Below are 17,495 nucleotides of genomic sequence, written 5' to 3' on the forward strand. Positions count from 1 at the left end.
TTAGCAGCTGATATTGTGCTCTTGATACCTGTCATCTAAGGACACAGTGTTTATTAAGACCATTTTGCAGAAGGAAGCTACACTCAATTCTTGGTATTTGGCATCTGTGACACAACCCATGACAGGTACTGAGGCCCATCTTTCAGACTGACTGAGCCATGAACTAGGTGAGTGGAAAAGAATGGGCGTGTTAGTGTCCAAGTTGGGATGTGGGCTTAGAGCTTCCTTCCTCCTGTTTCTATAATGGGAAAAGCCTAAATCCTACAAGTGAGTGCTCCCAAGCTTCAGGACCCTGTGAGCTCTGTGGGCATTTCTCCCAAGCCTCAAAAAGCATAACAAAATGAGCCAATGGGCTGCACAAACACCTCTTTCCTCCTTCCATCTGTACCTAACAGGTTTTGGTCAACTGGGACTTCTTGGTTTGAGCACGGAAGGACAAAGGGATACCAGATCCCAAAAGGGACAGATGACCTGTCTCCAGGGAGGGACTGGTGTTTGTCTGAACTCCACAAAATGCTCTTCATTTGAAATTAAGATGAAGAGAAGGAGAAGCAGGGGGAGGGAAGGAAAGAAATTAGAAAGGAAATAATATCTTTCCAAGAAAGTGCTCTGGGGGTTTGTCTCCTGCCTACCAGGCTTGTCCTCAGCTTAGCCTAGAATGGCTGCCTGTCTCTGCCTGCAGCTGCCTCCTGGGATAGTGGAAACTGCTGGTCACAGCAATGGAGTCAATTAAAAATATCAGGCAAATACCCCCTCCTGCTACTTTGTGCCTACTACAGGAATGTGCCATTAGGAAACAAGCCTGGAAGTATTTCATCTGACACTAAATCACTCCCTGTTTGACTCCAGACTTCCTAGCTGAGCCTTTGTCTGCAGAACAGAAAGTCACAGAGTATTACAAACGTGAACTCCAACAAGCCTAACGGTGGGATCACCCCAATGTTGAAGTTAATTCTCATCTTCTTGAGCTGGGACAACTCATGAGGGAAGAGTGGATGAGACTGAAACAAAAGCCAAAAAAGCTATTCAAGTTGGTGTGCCAAAAAAAGCCCTGAATATGTCCTTTTCCACCCAGGAGAGTTTAATAGTGATATCTGGTGATTCTTATCTCTCCTGCTGACGGATCGCTAACTGCATGTGAGCAAAACAGTAGAAATAAAAGGTTTTAGAAATACATCACAAAGACTGCATGGACTTACATTGTTTTGTCTTTCTGAGGTTGATAAATATTATCCAAGGTGTAGTCTTTTTCATGCCTCATTTGAACTAATTAAGCCTAATGAGTATCACATGTTGAGAGCCCAATTTTTAACAAGAGTGACCTAGAAGGTCCCAGATTTGGGGCTTTAAGTCAATTTTAAACTGGAAAATGGTCATTTACAATCCCAGATTCTGATGTGGGCATCCACAGATAAGATCTAGATTGCCTGTTAAAACATATACGCCTGAAAACCAGCCCTGTATGGTGGTATCTTTGGGCACACAGCTGATCTACATTTATCTGCGACTGCAGCCTGTACCTTTTGCCATTCACACCTTTGAAGAACTATATGGCAGTTAACTAATTAATCCTCATCACATCCCTAGCCTATACCCAAGAATCCTCCTGATTTTTAAAGGCTTCATTAATGTATCACCGTGTAAGCCAGAGCAGAAATACACAACCACATCAACTCTAGTCACACCTTCAAAGGGCTGTGTGACTTCTCTGTCTTCAGTGGGGGTAGCAGGATGAAAATGCCACCTGCTCTACGCCACAGAGTGACTGGTTGCCTGAAGGTCAGCACCCCTGACCTGCTGATGGGTCCCCAGCCCTCACTCCTTGCACAGATGAGCTGTGATGAACCAAACTCGGCTGCACAGAGCCGCTCGCTTCCAATCACCAAAAGTGAAACTCACCCAGATTCACCAAGCAGACGCTCTTAGTACTGCAAGGCTCCGGTTAAAAAGCAAGAGAAGTGATGTTACTACTAGTCTTACCAGCCCTGGTGACATTAAGTACTTACAAAATCAGCATTCATTTTTGTGGCTTGCAAAGTCCACCTGGATCCCTAAGGAGAAAACAGACAGCTGTGAAGCTTTCAAAATGTCCTGGGGGACTAGAAAACATGGGGACAGAGAAGATGACAGCACTGGGGGTCTTATTTCCCATCTATTCCTTCCCTCCCCTGTAACACCTGTCAGTAGGCAGGGCACATTCTCTCTTCTCACCCTCCTCTGCCAGACACCTGGCAGGACTGTGAAGGGATAGCCAGCAGTGATGGTGGAAGCCTCGGACACCTGGTAGGAGCATGGCCCTCTGTGTCCCCAAGATGTTTTGCTGTTACCCCGGAAGGACAGAGGTGCAAACCCAGGCTGGCAGGCAGACCTGTACACATTGTACTGTACCTGCTGATCAAACAGGGCCCAGAACATTGGCAGCGGTATGAAGAGGAAGAGAACACGTGTGACCATTTTAACTTCCCCAATCAGCTGTTTCTAAAAAGGGAACAGGTAAAAAGGTAAGGTGGGGGTGTAGAGCCAACAGGTGATTCGAGCCATAAAGCATAAGAACTCCTATTTCTTTCTGCATGGCAGTTCTTCATTGCACTTACTCATGATATGGGACATGTTTGCTCTTCTACAATTCAATGCAGCACCTAAACTGTCCATTGAGGGTCAGGAGAGTACAGATGTGGGAAGGGACAGGAAAATGTGTGCCCAGAGTCAGTCTTACTGTCTCACTGTCTGTCTGCCCATCTGCCCCCTTCCCCCTTCAAACTTGCCAGTTAGACCATTGCTTACCGAGTATTTTTCTGATGCCCAGTCCAGCCAGTGATCCCTCTTTGGAATCTCACGGGAGCGGTTTTTCAGCCGGTTTTTAATAGCAAACTAGAGAGAAAAACAGGTGAGTAACTCACTTGTGCCGTACCTGCCCTTGTCACATTCCCAATTCAAGGCTGCCCTCCCCATCCCCAAATGTAAGCAGTGCCAGAAAACTGTAGGGGGTTTTGCTGAATATTTCCAAACTCTCAGATTGGATGCTTTATGATTCTCTGCAGGGAAGTTTCTGTGACATTGGTTGATTAAAGGTATGATGTGGAAATGAATCATAGAATATCCTCAGTTGGAAGGGACCCACAAGGATCATCAAAGTCCAACTCCTAGCCTGTTTATGCTATGTGCTCCAGTCAGTGGACACACTGAACACAGCCACCCTGGCAAAAGGAGTGGTAGACCTCACTTAGAAATCCTGTCTTTAAGATCTCGCCTGTTTCCCCAAGGTAAATCTGGCACTAGGGTTGACCTAGATAAAAAGAAAACATCTGCTGTTAGCAACAGCTTCCTGAAATAGAAACATCATTATCCACCTAATAATAAGACAGTATTTTTTCACATACTGTATTCAGCTCACACACTATGAAAAACAATTGATAAGGCTCTAATGCAACTTCAGCAGGTGTCTCTTGCATTTACATGAACATGCTGAATGTGCATAATACGAATGTGTGCTATCACTGTCTGCTGAACTGATAAACTTCAGTAAAATTATTTAGCTGAAAAAAATGGAGTCATATATCTGATACTCTGAGTTTCTGAATTTTTCTTTTAGTTCAGTCTCCACCAGCATCTGCCACAAATGGTTCTACTGAGGTCAACTGAACAGTTCATGGAGCTAAGGAGAGACAATTCAAATGCTGAAAGAATAAACTAGAACCTAAATGTGTTTCTCATTCCTTTCAGATCATCAGCAAGATATCCAGAAGCAGTATACAGAACTCCAAAAGTCACCTCCCCTTTACCTTTGCACTTTCCTGTCCTGCAACCTCAGAGTTATGTATGAAAAAGAGAATGGCACACACTTACACCGATGCATTTGCACACTTCCAGTAAGACGTTCCCTTGTGGTGGTGTTTTTCTGTACAGTCCACTTCCAGCAATGAACACAACTGAAAAAATTATAATCCAAATGGGAATTCACATGGCTGAAGCTCAATCCTGCACTGGCTTCTGGGAAGGATCCCCCACCCCCGTATTTAACAGAAATGCTCTGCCCTTGGGGCTTACAGGATTGCACTTTTAACTAAATGAATATACAGGAATCCTTTCATGACTTCAGATGAAAGAAAATGCAACATCCTACAAGATGCAGTGTGACCCCTAGGAAGTCACCATCATCTTCTCGTGCTGCTCTGGAACAAGAGGCACCTCCACATCTGATTCATGCTGGGAATAAAACTTTGAAAATTCACTCCATCTGTGCTTTGTGTAGACTAAACTTAAAATACAATCCACACTGAATTGCTGCACCTGATGTTGGAAATCAGACCTTACTCATTGCAAGAGTGTGAGGATTAATCCAGATACAACATGGGCTCTGTGTCCTTTAATCTCACACACATTTCAACAGCAACTGCCACGAAGGTCACTGCGTCACATACAGGTGTTAACAGAAATTACCTCTGCTTATGGTTTCCACAAAGAGTTATACAATTTAAGATACTGTTTTGTCTTGATTTCCTTCCTCAAAGTACAAAGAATATCAGATCGAGACTTCAAAATCCTGTCAGAGATGGAGCTACCTGATTATGTATCATTTATCCTGCTCTGTGAGAGCCTCTGAGCACATTACAATTCCAAAGACACTATCAGGGAGAAGCACAATAAAAGCTAAGCATGTAATCCATATAATAAATCAACTAACTTCTTAAACTAACCCAATTGTCTGGTCAGTCCACAGCCAGTGGCGAATAGCAGGTACCTCTATTGCAACACAGGAGGCCTGGAACTCGGCAGGGAACTCACCTTTGTTCTTTTCTAACTATGAAGACTTTTAGTATCCAGGTTAAACTTGCAGACCTCTGAGAGACGTCTGAGGTCAGTTTAGATGAGTTGTACTTTGCACTTGTGCAAAGTCACCCAGAGGGGTAGCTGCACTACCTAATTTTTAGCATCTCCCTGTGAAGCTGTTGGTGCCTCTAAAAGGTGATTCATTAGGTTCACCTAATGAATACCTTCTGGCAATGCCACTGACTACTTTGGGAGCTGAGGTTCCTGAATTAGGTTTGGCATTTGGAATTAAATAGTATCAATCTACCCCATCAGTCAGAAACAGAAGCAGTGCAGAAAATCTTGCTCTGTAAGAATTTCATTATGCCTCTTAATCTATCCTTGGTCTCCATCATCATGGGGAGAGAGCTAGTCAGGGCCAAAATGGTTATTTCATCCAGTTCTGCATGCTGCTCACATAGTCCAATATATCATTTCCCAGAGTATTTTAGCATGTTACAAAAGAACACAGAGCTGCTTTGCTGGGCAGGCCATGGAATCTGGCAGCAGGACACTAGCTAAAAACACATTTCGATTGATGCCTTCATGGAAACTGAAATATTTACACGTTCGTTTTCTCCTGGGCAACTACTACTCTGCTAGAAACATTCATCACACAATGGTGCACAGAGGAGCCTGTGCTGCCTTAAACTGATAGGAATGGGCCACACACAGGGGGAAAATTGAAGCTTCTCAGGCCTGTGACCATGCACTTTTTTGAAAATAATTGATGTAACATTAGCTGTGGCCTGATGACATTTCTTCAGTTTACTGACTCCTCTCCCCGATGGAAATTTGAGCGGAGACAGCAACATTCACGTTCTCTGAGGGATGAGCTTTTCAAATCACAGATGCTGTGGTGAAATCACACAATTGCTTGGTCTCTCAGTGAAGCTAACAATATGAATGAGAAGCCAAAACCTCACAAATGCAGTGTAATAAGGGGACTGCTCTCCTCAGCATCTTGAAGATGTGAAACTAAAGCTAATGGGATGTCCTCTCTACTGCTATCAAGGAGTAACAGTAAGAATGTCAAGACTGCTGAGTATTTTATAAGGGTTGAAGAAGAAATCTTGACAAGTACATTAATGGGGCTAAGATGCAAGCTTTAGGAAGCAGGGGGATTGTGGCTGCCTCCTGACAGTTGGACAATAAGGACTTTTTATCGCAACATAATAATAAGTTGTCACTGTAATTGTGGGAATTACTTCAGCCAAGCAAAATGAGACAGCTCAGAACAAAGTAACACCTTGTTCAGCTCCTTCTGCAATTCCTGTGGCACACTGATTCAGCAGCAAAAGTCTGAGACGTTAAAGGTGGCCCAGAGCTGCAAAGAGCCCGTGGAAAGGTTTGAAGCAGCATGTTAAGCTTCTCTTTTATAAGCTGGGGGAGTCTGAGGACCACTCAGATTGCAGTTCAAAGGCCAAGCCTGCTCATAGGCAAAGCTGTAAGCCACAAGGAGAATCATTTTGATGCATCCCTCTGCATTAGAGCAAAGCATCCACCAGACCACACCCTTAACAGTATCATGATAAAGTATTGCAGTAAAACCATGGTCTGTCCACTATCAGTGAACTACTGATTTTTCTTGCTGTTCTGAACTGTGGAATTGTTGGATGACCTTGAACCCTTCCATTTCCCCTTGCAGAATTAGTGAATTTGTGCATTTTCTCATCTATCCATGGACTCAAAATGGTAACTTCTATTACAAGCATTACTGTTTCCACTCACCAAGCGCCAACACCATCAGTGCTGCTGGGACGCCAAAAGCCAGTGCATAACAATCCTCTCCAAAACATTTCACATCCCCTGAAAAAGAAGTCAGAAATAAAAGCACCTCATTACAGTCAGACTTATGGTACTGGGGTTTTTGATTTGCTTCCCTAAATCAGTCACTTCCCCTGGCTTTAAATCTTCTTTGCTGGTGCTTGACACTGTGAATTGAATCTCCTTGAAACAGTAGTCCTCCCTTGATGAAGACAATTTTTAAGCAGGGTTAGAGTCTGCCAGCAAAAGCAGCTGATAATTGGATATTGATGCAAATGGTAGAAGAGAGGGGGCAGACAAATAGGTATAAAGAAGTACTAGGAACTGTACTTGGGAGAACAAAGCAACATTTAAAATAACCTGAAGCCATTCTGTATTTGCCTAAATCTAAATAACCAGTACTGTGTTTCCACATTACTTGTGCCAGCTGCATGAGTTGTTGAGTGAAAAACCTGAATCTGATTTCATAGCGAGCTGCAGTGGACAAAGTGGAAGCCACTGCCCATAACTGTGTAAGTGGGAGTACAGGATTAGTCTTAGAACTCCAGTTCCGTTTCCTGCCACCTTCCCAGTCTCACTAGGGGCAGCCTGCTCCAAATGTCAGGTCTTGCAGCAAGCCATCAGGAAGCCAGGTGTGTTACAGCACAGGTTTGAGCAATCTGAGCTATGGTTCACTGAAACCCTACACCTCTCGGACCAGTTCTGTTCTCACACCATGTGAATTTAGAGCTCCAGTTTCAAACAGTGAGCCGGCAGTGGGATCTGTGTTTCTATGCCAGTGGCTAGAAATTACTGCATTCCTACAAGAAGTAATAATAAAATGGCTAAAACAAGCCAACACAGTTAACAGGAGACCAATCCATGAAGCCTCTGTTGCTCCTGTTTGTTGTAGCTGGGCAGCCACAGTCAGCTGCATAGCTGTGTGTATGCAGAGCATTTATTTACCTATTTTCAGCCAATTAGCTGAAATCTGATAAAGCATGGAGAGACATTATGGGCACACTAAACTTCTGACATGCTAAATGAGCTCGACTTCTCCACCTAGAAGTATATATTTCACAGTTCTGCCAAATGTCTACAAACAGCATTTCTTGCTTTTCCGCGAAAAGCTTTCAGACTTAGCAAAAATTTTACTCTTCCCCCATCCTCTCCTCCTCAATTCCATGTTGCAACTAGTTTATAGCTGGGCTATAATGGCACAGGTTTTGATGTTCAGAGGGGACTGAGTTTTCGTCTGCCCATTGACTATACTGAGCAAAAGCCCTTCCCAACTGAATGCTGACGTGGGGACACCACAGAGAGAATGAGTAAGATACAGCATTTGTCTTCGCTCCTACGCATGGGCATAAACATGAGACAAGCACAATTGTTCACAGTCATTGTGATATGAACGGCCTGCTAAAATAACAACTGCAACAAAGAAAGCTTCCTGGAAGCCATGGGGCAGAATGAAAAAAAATCACTATTAAAATGTGAAGTCTACCTTGTCCCTGGTCTGTCCCCATCACCTATGGCCTGCAGCTCTGCCTCTGTGCCTGTATTTCGAGTGTGCCAACCCCGTTGGCTTCAAGGCGCTGTGACACAATGAAGAAAGAGCAGCAAGACTTGGGGAATAAAAAGGCTTGTGCAAGCTGGCTAGAATATAAAGTAGGTCTTAAATGGGGCATAGGCCTGTGCTTTGTCTTCAAGGCTAGTTGCTCAGGGCTGCAATCTTGCAAGCAGACCCAAGCAGGTACGCCCGGGTGCCAGGACAGAGCCCTCCAGAAGTCAGCAGCACCCTGTGGGAGGGAGAAGGTAGGACTTCCAAACCAGCTCTGCTGTTTTTCAGCCCTGATGGGCTGCACGGGACAACAGAGACCATTTCCCATCCATAGTTTACCTGCAGTCAATACGGGAAATAGTCCTTCACTGGCAATGGGGATTTGATGACCATATAGGTCCTTCCACCTTTCATGTTTTAATTCTGCAGTTCAGGCTGGCTTTGAAATACAACCAGGAATATAATTTCTGTGACTTGTCTGCCTGTATTATAAATCTGCTACACTGCTATGGCAGGATTAACAAGGCATAAATGCAATACACTGACCACTACACAGATAATATAATTTCTGCCATTCAGTTGTCATAAGAGCCTAACTATACACAGCAGTTAGAGGGCAGCTAATTTATTGTTTTATTCTAAATCAACACTGACCTCTTAATACAGGAGTTACAAACGTAGAGATCAAACTTCCAGCATTAATGGATAAATAGAAGATGGAAAAAAACTTGCTTCTCTCCGAGGTCTAAAATAAGAGAAGACAATATCAACGTCATGGCTAACACACAGCATTGGGCTTGCAAATTGAACACTATCAATTCCCTTGTTAGGAAGGCTGAGTTAATATTGACACAAAGTGCATAAAATGTTAAGCAAACAAGCTTGTGTTCAGGTGATGGTAAATGCTCACACAAATCAGCTCACATTACTTGAGAAGCGCTTTGGGGCTTTTTGGCATTTCACAGGAAGAGCCACTGCTTTGAGAGTGTTGTGAGATTGCAAGGAAGAGAGAGCATTTACTTATTCAGAACAAGTAGCATGATTCAGTTCCTTTGTCACCTAATTCAATACAATTTGGCATGGTTTGACAAGCTCATAATTTCTTCCCATGTCTGAGCTCTTTATTTTTGTTCTCTTCTTCTCTCCTGTGTAGAAATAGAAAAAGAAACCTGTATATTTTAAGGAGCTGGTAATTACAGCATAGATGAAAGAGTGCCAACAAATGAAAAGTATCCATCAGACATGAGATTACCAAACTGAGGACAGTCAACCTCAAACTAAAAGGGTAAATTAAATCTAGGGGAGCAAATTGAAGAGCCTGATGAAGGGGTGAACTCCAAGCAAAAGAGTTCAGACTTTAACTTATGTTGTAACATATTATAGTTCATACAGTCCAAGGATTCCTGTTAACGTGCTTTCTTCCTGCATTATTCCTAATTTGGAAGGAATCAAGAACTTGATGCAGAGTTGGGCCCTTCTTGCAGGAGTAATATGTGAGGGCATTCAACTGAGGCCAGTCTCTCCTTTCTTGTGGGAGAGACAGACATGCACAGTCTCATGCATATACAGTGTTAGATGCCAGCAGAGTGGAGAAACAAGGGCAGGGTACCTGACCTAACAAATGCTCCTCTCTATCACCAGCTCTGTGACATCTGAGTCGGTAAAGGTAGTGGGGAAAATTGCTTCAGAGAGCTCCTTAGGGCACATTGAACCACATCTCTATGACCTGAGCATCATTTGAATGCGAAGCTTTAACTTAGCTGAGCATAAGGAACTCCTCAGGGACCTTTTTCTGTCTCCTTTCCCTCTAATATGTCCTGCTTCCTTTTGCTCCCTGAGACAACACTTCACAAGGCTAGAAAACCAGAGAAAATGTGAAGAATTGTAGGCAGTTGAAAGAGGATAGCTCTTATGGAATGAATCCTGGGATCCGAAAACATAACAAAACTTCTGTAACTGATGGTGCAGACAACAGGAAATATTGTTACTTTGTATGGCAAGAAGTCCCATATCACAAGGGTTCACTGCAGGAAAGGTGGGGAGGTGGAAGGACATGGAAAGGCTTTTCTTTATGTTCCCTTGTAAAGCAGGTAGTGGGAAGGTGAGGGTGAGGGCCCCATCACCTCCCACTGCCACGCGCCAAGGAGTCTGGAGGTCTGCTTACTTGGATTAAGGGCTTTCTATCTTGACCCAGCACAGTTATGAAGACCCCATCAACAAATTTTCCACAGTTTTATTTCCTAGAGTGTTCGAGGCTATCTAGTTCATACATTACTCGCAAATTATTTATCCTGGACTAAACAATTTGAAAGCCTTATCAAAATCGTCTCTGTGGTTAACAGAAAACAGCGCTGGGTCTTACTATCTGTTATACTCCATTTCTGTCCTTAACAGTGGTTTTGATTACCTGAAACTTTCTACTGCCAAACTAGTAAAAGCATATTTTCTTTTTCATTCTACCTTCATGACTGGATATTTGTCATCATGAGGAAATCTAGAGAAATGAGCAGCCTCAGCAATCTTTCCCACTCCTGCAGTAGCCTTGCCATAGCTTGTCAAGGGTGGTGCAGCAGAGTCCTCACAGTCCTGCTCTCTTCTAGTCAAATTCTCATGCCATGTGTCTAACTCTATATCTGAGGAACTCAGAATTTCTGAGAGCTGTAATAAACTCAAGCATGCAGCTCTTGACATGGTAAAGTCTAGAGCAACAATTACCAAAAAGAATGTGGTGGTAACAGAAGAGGATAGTGATGCATAAAGAATCTGGAGCATCTTATTTCACACAATGTAAAAAAAAATGGTCACAGAAAGGCTACAAAAATAATGACCCAGAAGCTTGCAAATTACACTGATTGAAAAAAAAAAATTCCTTCCCTATTGTCTTAGTCTTTGGGGCAGACAAACATTAACAACATGATTTGGATTAGCTAATTTGAGAAAATGTACCATACATGGTAATCCTGATCTGCTTGGCAACCAGAAAATAAAGAAACCAAGAGAAAGCTATTTAGTACCTTAAACACCATACTGCATTGTTTGAAAGCAGCTTTGGTCCCTAATTAATATGCAGAGCAGCTCCACATTCATATAACATATCATAACTATAATTTTGTTCAGGCATTTTTAACTTGGACTCCTAATCCCATAGACAAAGATGTCTGGAAATCTCCTGTAGATAAATCTACTTTCCCTATCTGACCTCCTGCCAAATCACTCTCCATCACTGTCTGTAGCAGTACTGTTCTCAAAGTGGCAGATCCAAGACTATTATGCTTATAAAGTACTTAAAAGAGGATCAGACTGATGTTGCACATTTACCTCAAAACATAAAGTTGTCTCAGGGGCAATTTATTGTTTTATACACAAAACTACCTCATCCTTAGCTTTCACATTGAACAACTAAGCCTGTGCACTTCAGGACTCAGCTGAAGTTGATTCCTGAAAACTAAGGGAGAATCAAATGCTTCATTTAATAGCAAATTTTCAAAACTTATTTTATCCTACCTGGAGTGTAAGAAGAAAAACATAAGTCCCCTCAAACACCACTCCAGAGGGAAGAAATATTGTGGTGGCCTCGAACCTTTTATTTCTTACAAATTCTCATTCCAATTCTGAAGACTTAAACTTTCTATCACATAGCATAAAACATTTGTTTCTTCTGAAAGGCCAAGTCATTTCAAAATGGTAAAATAGAAAACTTTCTATTCTGAAAAGAATGAATAGACCAGAACACATTGTCCTTATCAGAATGCTTTTTACAGTTTTCTTTCTCTAAATTAGTTTTTCTTGAAGGTGGCACACAGGTGAATGTTTGAGACTTAGTATTTGATAAATTTGTTGGAGAGATGTAGTCTGAATGCTGGAGAACGGGTACAGGCCCACGCAACCATGGGCAATTCAGGTTTTTTCTCTGTAACAGCTGTGGTTGCAAGTTTGGGATAATAATATGTAAATGCCTGACTGGGGTGCTGAGATTCATTAGCTGAAGTCTATAAAACACTCTGAAGATAAGTGGTACATATTATCATACTGTAATTAGGTGGTAATTGAAAGATGCTGGATAAACATTATTAATTATTAATATTCATAGAAGTAGCACTTCTGTAAATGCTGCTCTAACACCAGTTACAATCCTTTTGGATCCAACTGACAGCGCAGGATGGTCATGCCTGCAAAAGGTTACGCTTTGGACAAGTGACCATGAAACATCCCATGGTCTGTTACTCCTTAGTAACCATAATCTTCAATACTTCAGCATCACATAGTTCATGTGCACAAAGCACAAGTCTTCACGAAGTTTTAAATCTAGTCTATATTACTAGTTCATTAAATGCTGACTGCATACTGGGGTATTGCAAAAGACAAAGAAAAAACTGCTCTATGGGGCTCCTTGTCCAAGGATAAGGGGGCAATTCTTGTCCAACTCTACCAGTGCCTTTCCTGACAGACTATTAATCTAACATCCTTCTTCAATGAAGGACTGGAATTGCATTGATGAGGATTTCCATCTTCCAAAGGTCCTAATATCTTCTAGTATTTCTCTAGAACTACTTCTGGAACAATTTTTTGTACTGTCACTCCTAAATAATCCTCCTTGAATATAATCCTACTCATCACAGACCCCAACACTTATTTTCTTTTTTGTAGCAGTGGCCTTCTACATATTTGAGGACTTATGCCACGCACAGAACTTGTTGATTTGAATACTGTCATTGAGAAAATGGAAATTTCTATTTGTGTTTTAGGTCGACATAAATCTGTTTAGTTTCAGGTCAATTTTAAAATTTAGCATTTTGCCTGAGGATTAGCACTTCCTGACCTGCTTTGCTTCTTTAAGCGCTACCTTATCCCTGGTTGAGCCCCTGTGCTGCATAATGGGAGTTTGAGATTACTGCAGATGAGGGGCTAAGCACTTATGACAGAGAATGAGGACATGAAGCAACTGGACTACAATTCACAGGATACAAAGCAGAAGCAGAGCTAAACAGAAACATTTCCATAACTCTTCAGAACTTTGCATTCTGGAATACCTAGAAAACATTCTGGCACTACTTTCAAAAGACTGGAATTTCCTACAGTTCTTTCTGAACAATGTCTAAGAAACAGCTTATGATTTGAGGAAAAATTCCCACAGAAGCACAGGCTGGTGATAAAATCTTTTTTTCTCCCCTTTGCTGTATTCCATTGCAGTGCATTATAATCACCCCTATTAAGCTGGTTCAGAAATGGCTACTGTTCCATGATATAGGAGACAGGATTTTCTACCTACTCTGATGTCCAATTAACATTTAGATGATTCCATGCAATTATGACCTATCCTTTCCAATATCAGTCCTGTTCTGCTGTCATTTTCCTTTCCTGAAGCATCCAGACACTCTCAAGTCTTATGCAAATCATCCTTCCTCAAATCTTACTACATCTTTTCCAGCAAACTGGCCCTTATTCTTCTAGCACAACAGGATTTGATCACAAAAACATCCTCATAAAGTAAGCAGACACTGCAGATTTTAAGAAATAAAAGAAATCTTACATGTTCCTCTTCAAACTGGTCCCCCCCAAATGCAGAGACACAGGGCTTGATACCTCCTGTTCCAAGGGCGATCAAAAACAGACCAACCATAGACAGGACCCTTCATGCAAGAAAAAAAAATATCACCATTGCAAAACCTTTCCAGTGAGAGCATTTTAAGTGTCAGCCCACCATGATTCCTCTGATAACATTGCTTTTTGCACATGGGTAGTGATGATAAGCCAGCTAAGTGTGAAAAACAAATTAACTATCCTAATTTCTGCATTCAGTAGCAGTCAATTAACCAAACTGTTTTTGTCAGTTTCTTGTTGTTCTGAGGCCCTATGGACATACAGGAGATCAAAGATCTGGGGGATTATTTTTCACTCATACGACAACAAAAGATTTCACAGATCAATCGAGAAAAAGGAAAAAAAAATGCGAGGGGAGGGAAAGTGCCTTTTCCTGTAGCCTTCCAGCCTGGGTAAGCGCAGACAAACTGTTTGAAACAGGCTCATTCCTGGTTGTTTTCTACTTCCCAGTGGTCTTCAAAATACCATTGTTGGCCTGGCAGATTATGTCTGCAGGGAACAAGAGTGTCAGGACTGGCCACATCTGGGACAAAAGAAAACTGTTCTGTAAACTACATGCGCTCTTGCCTGCATGTACTTTTCTTTTTAGAGCTGTGACCACACAGGCAAAAACAGCTTGGTGGTTTCAGAGACACTACTCTGACAAGCCTACCAGTTCAGAATCTAGAGGGCAAGACGGGTTGTACCCAGTGGAAGACACAGACCCTTCTGTCATCAGAAAATGCATTTTGGTTTTGTGTTCCCATGCACACCAGCGAACCTTGCTGAGCTGAACAGCTATGCTGATGAAATGAGAGAGGAATGAGCCCAGTGCAGGCAGATGGATGGAGGAGACCAGACTTCAATAGCATGGTATAGCAGAGGGGGGGCGATCACAGGTGCCTGTGATAAAGGGTTTAGAATCTCTGTGGAGATTTCCAACTCCATCTAGTGTGTTCGCACACTAGATCCACCCTTCTGCTCTTACTCAGAACATCCCTAGCCCTTCCCTGATGAAAGTAATCCATGCACAGCCCCCAGACTGCTGGCCTGATGGAGGTTAAACATAGTCCTGAGTAAACCAACTACCATCGCAACCTGCTACAGCACTGTGGCTTCAACAGCTACTTACACATGAACCGCCTGGTTGCCCAGGGATGGAATGGCACCGACTGACTTTATCAGATGGCCAACAACATACACAATGGAGAGGTAGATGATCGTCCTGTGAGGAAAGTAAACAGCAATGACTGAAGGTGCCAGGTGATGTACAATCCAAAACAGAGTGTTCCCGTGCTTCCTGATACAGCAGTTCTACTTGGCAGACACACAAGGAACTGGTTTGTTCCACCACTGGTACAGTAGGCAGCTATAATTCCTTTGTGCCAACTCTGAGTGCACTAGAAGAAACAGATAGGCAAATGGGTTCAGATTAAGGAGGGGGAGCCCCTGCTTTGTTTGCAGACATTACTGAGCAGAATAAACTTAAAGTGTTTCAGTCTTGTCACGCATGGAAGGCTGCAAAGAGGAACATACTGTTCCGGTCCAACTCAGTTTCCAGATTACTAATAATTGGCATTTTATAGCATGTGCCTAAATGAATCCCTTGACTGGAAGGTATCCCTAGGGACAGTCAACCCACCTAACCAACAAATCTGAATTAGGAGAGTGGTTTCCCCATTGTAAGTTTGTTTTAGATCCCAAGTACCTCTGAAGGACTGAGCTCATCTATCTGCCTCCCATGTGTTGGTGAGGGAGAAGAAGAAATTGGAGTAGGACAATCAAGCTCTTGAGTGTATTATATTTCTTCATCACCTTCAGGATTAAGAGATATCTATGTATTTATGTGCAGATGACATATAGAGGGAATGAAAGGACTTGTTAGGACAGAGATAATAGAAGAAGTCCAATGACCATTTGGAAATGGTCCCTGATGCATTCAAACCCCGATTGTAACAGCTAATTTAGAGCCACATCAGAACATTCCTAAAAGCCCCTCTAAACTGTTATCCTGTCCTTGGTATTGGCCGAGGTCCAGCTACCACAGCAAAAGCCACCTCCTATTAAACTATAGGGATTACTCCAGGGAAAGTCTCTTGCCTAACACACCAAAGTCTGTGTAAGGATCTATCTTCTCACAACATCATGTTGCACAATAGACATCCCCAAATACCAATGAACATTGCTAGGTGACCTTAAATAATGAAGTTAATAAACCCTCACTGTTATTTTTTTCACTGAAAGCAGTAAGAGAACTACTGAAATGGGGAACAGAGAAAAGAAAGAACATGGATACCTCCTTAAGAACTTTCTTCTGGAAAGGCATATGGCAGTTGTTTATTTCCTGCTGAGACTCTTCTGCCAGATGTGTGTAGTCCTAGAGAGAAGGGTTCGGCTGCATTTTATCACCCCGACAGCCAAGACTCCTCAGACAATGAACAAACAGTGCCAAGCAAAGAAAGTCCTATATCCAGCAGCTCACCACCACTCTGGGGCAGATGTTGGCTCCACAAATTATCATCAGAAGGGAAGACTGCTTAAGGACTCTTACTCAGGAAGAGTTTACCTGCTTATGTTCTCATGGAGATGATTTGAGTGAACCCAGGTTTTTCAGGCATAAAAGTGGCTGTACTCATACATTCCCTATGCTGTGAAAAGCCTAAGTAAGTACACAATAGTTAGTGTCATTTCAATAGCTAGTGTCATTTCATCTGAAACTGCAAGATCTAGATGATGACACCAGTTTCTCAATATCTTTGAATCCTTCCCAGAAGCAGACCTTGGCAAACTGAGGGTTAATCACCTTACAATCACCTTCCTGAACAGTGTAGGGAAGGGCAGTGGAGGAAAAGCCTATTTGTTGCAATTAATTTGTTCCAGCTTTGTTGCCTATTGGCCCTTAGGTGTAAGAGGAGCAGGGAACAGCATGAGCAGACAAATCAGCTGTCAACAGAGGGGAGCTGACCTTCCCAAGTGTGTCTTTGCTGCACTCTGAGCCAGCTCAAAACTGGGAGCACACACAGCACTGCCCTTGCACAGGCTGCACGGTGTCGATGCATGCTGACTGAATTAGAAAGGTGTCCTCACTTACTTGTATTTGCCCAGCCATGAGTCTGCCATGATGGCGCCGATGACAGGTGTGAAATAACATAGCGCGGAGAAGGCATGGTACACAGCGGTGGAGAGATTCTCATCCCAGTGGAAGAAGCTCAAGAAATACAGTGTCAGGACAGCTAAAAGGAAACAAGCAAATCACATCAGATAATTAATGTGTATCTCTGCAGGTAAGCAGAATCACGATGGCAAGGCAACCACTGACTTGCCTAGCAACTATGAGCACTGCTGTGGAAAGATTTGTGCTTTCAGACCTGTTCCTCATAATCTCTGACACAGGAAAAGCTACAATGAGATGTATGAGTATCACACATTCTTTGCTCATAAGCATTTATGCTTACCTGAAAAATATATATTCTCTAGCTTATCTTGCTGTTACCTTAGTTTGTTTATGCACATTTTCTATTTGCAGATTAGGTGCCTGTAAGATTCAATTCCCAAACACACAGATTGCACACAGCTATGAAAGACATTACACACTAGAAAACCAGGTCTGATATAGAAAGTTATATAAAAATTTAGACTGGAAGGTACATTTGAAGCCCTCTAGTCCCAACTTCTGCTCAGAGCAGATACGGCAACAATGTCAGGGTACACTGTTCATACCTGCATTCCAAAATACCAATTTACTTTGAAACACAGCTGAGACCATATAGCACAGCCCTGGAACACCAAGGTGTATAGA

General features: G+C 42.5%; 1 protein-coding gene across 5 annotated transcripts in view; it reads right to left on the reverse strand.

Moving 5' to 3' along the window:
* The window catches only part of SLC15A2 (solute carrier family 15 member 2), a 58,215-nt gene that overhangs the window by 17,802 nt on the left and 22,918 nt on the right, over positions 1 to 17,495 (reverse strand). For all 5 annotated transcript variants that reach the window (XM_051787565.1, XM_051787567.1, XM_051787568.1 and 2 more), the window contains 9 exons: positions 16,788 to 16,929; positions 14,829 to 14,921; positions 13,647 to 13,746; positions 8,771 to 8,861; positions 6,541 to 6,618; positions 3,847 to 3,929; positions 2,785 to 2,871; positions 2,389 to 2,478; positions 2,007 to 2,051 (listed from right to left, as the gene is read on the reverse strand). In XM_051787565.1, the coding sequence (XP_051643525.1) occupies positions 2,007 to 2,051; positions 2,389 to 2,478; positions 2,785 to 2,871; positions 3,847 to 3,929; positions 6,541 to 6,618; positions 8,771 to 8,861; positions 13,647 to 13,746; positions 14,829 to 14,921; positions 16,788 to 16,929 (809 nt within the window). The remainder of the gene's footprint in view (positions 1 to 2,006; positions 2,052 to 2,388; positions 2,479 to 2,784; positions 2,872 to 3,846; positions 3,930 to 6,540; positions 6,619 to 8,770; positions 8,862 to 13,646; positions 13,747 to 14,828; positions 14,922 to 16,787; positions 16,930 to 17,495) is intronic.

Source organism: Manacus candei, unplaced genomic scaffold (genome assembly GCF_025592945.1).
Source record: "Manacus candei isolate 608988 ecotype Guabito, Panama unplaced genomic scaffold, ASM2559294v1 h1tg000023l, whole genome shotgun sequence".
Taxonomy (NCBI): Eukaryota; Metazoa; Chordata; class Aves; order Passeriformes; family Pipridae; genus Manacus; species Manacus candei.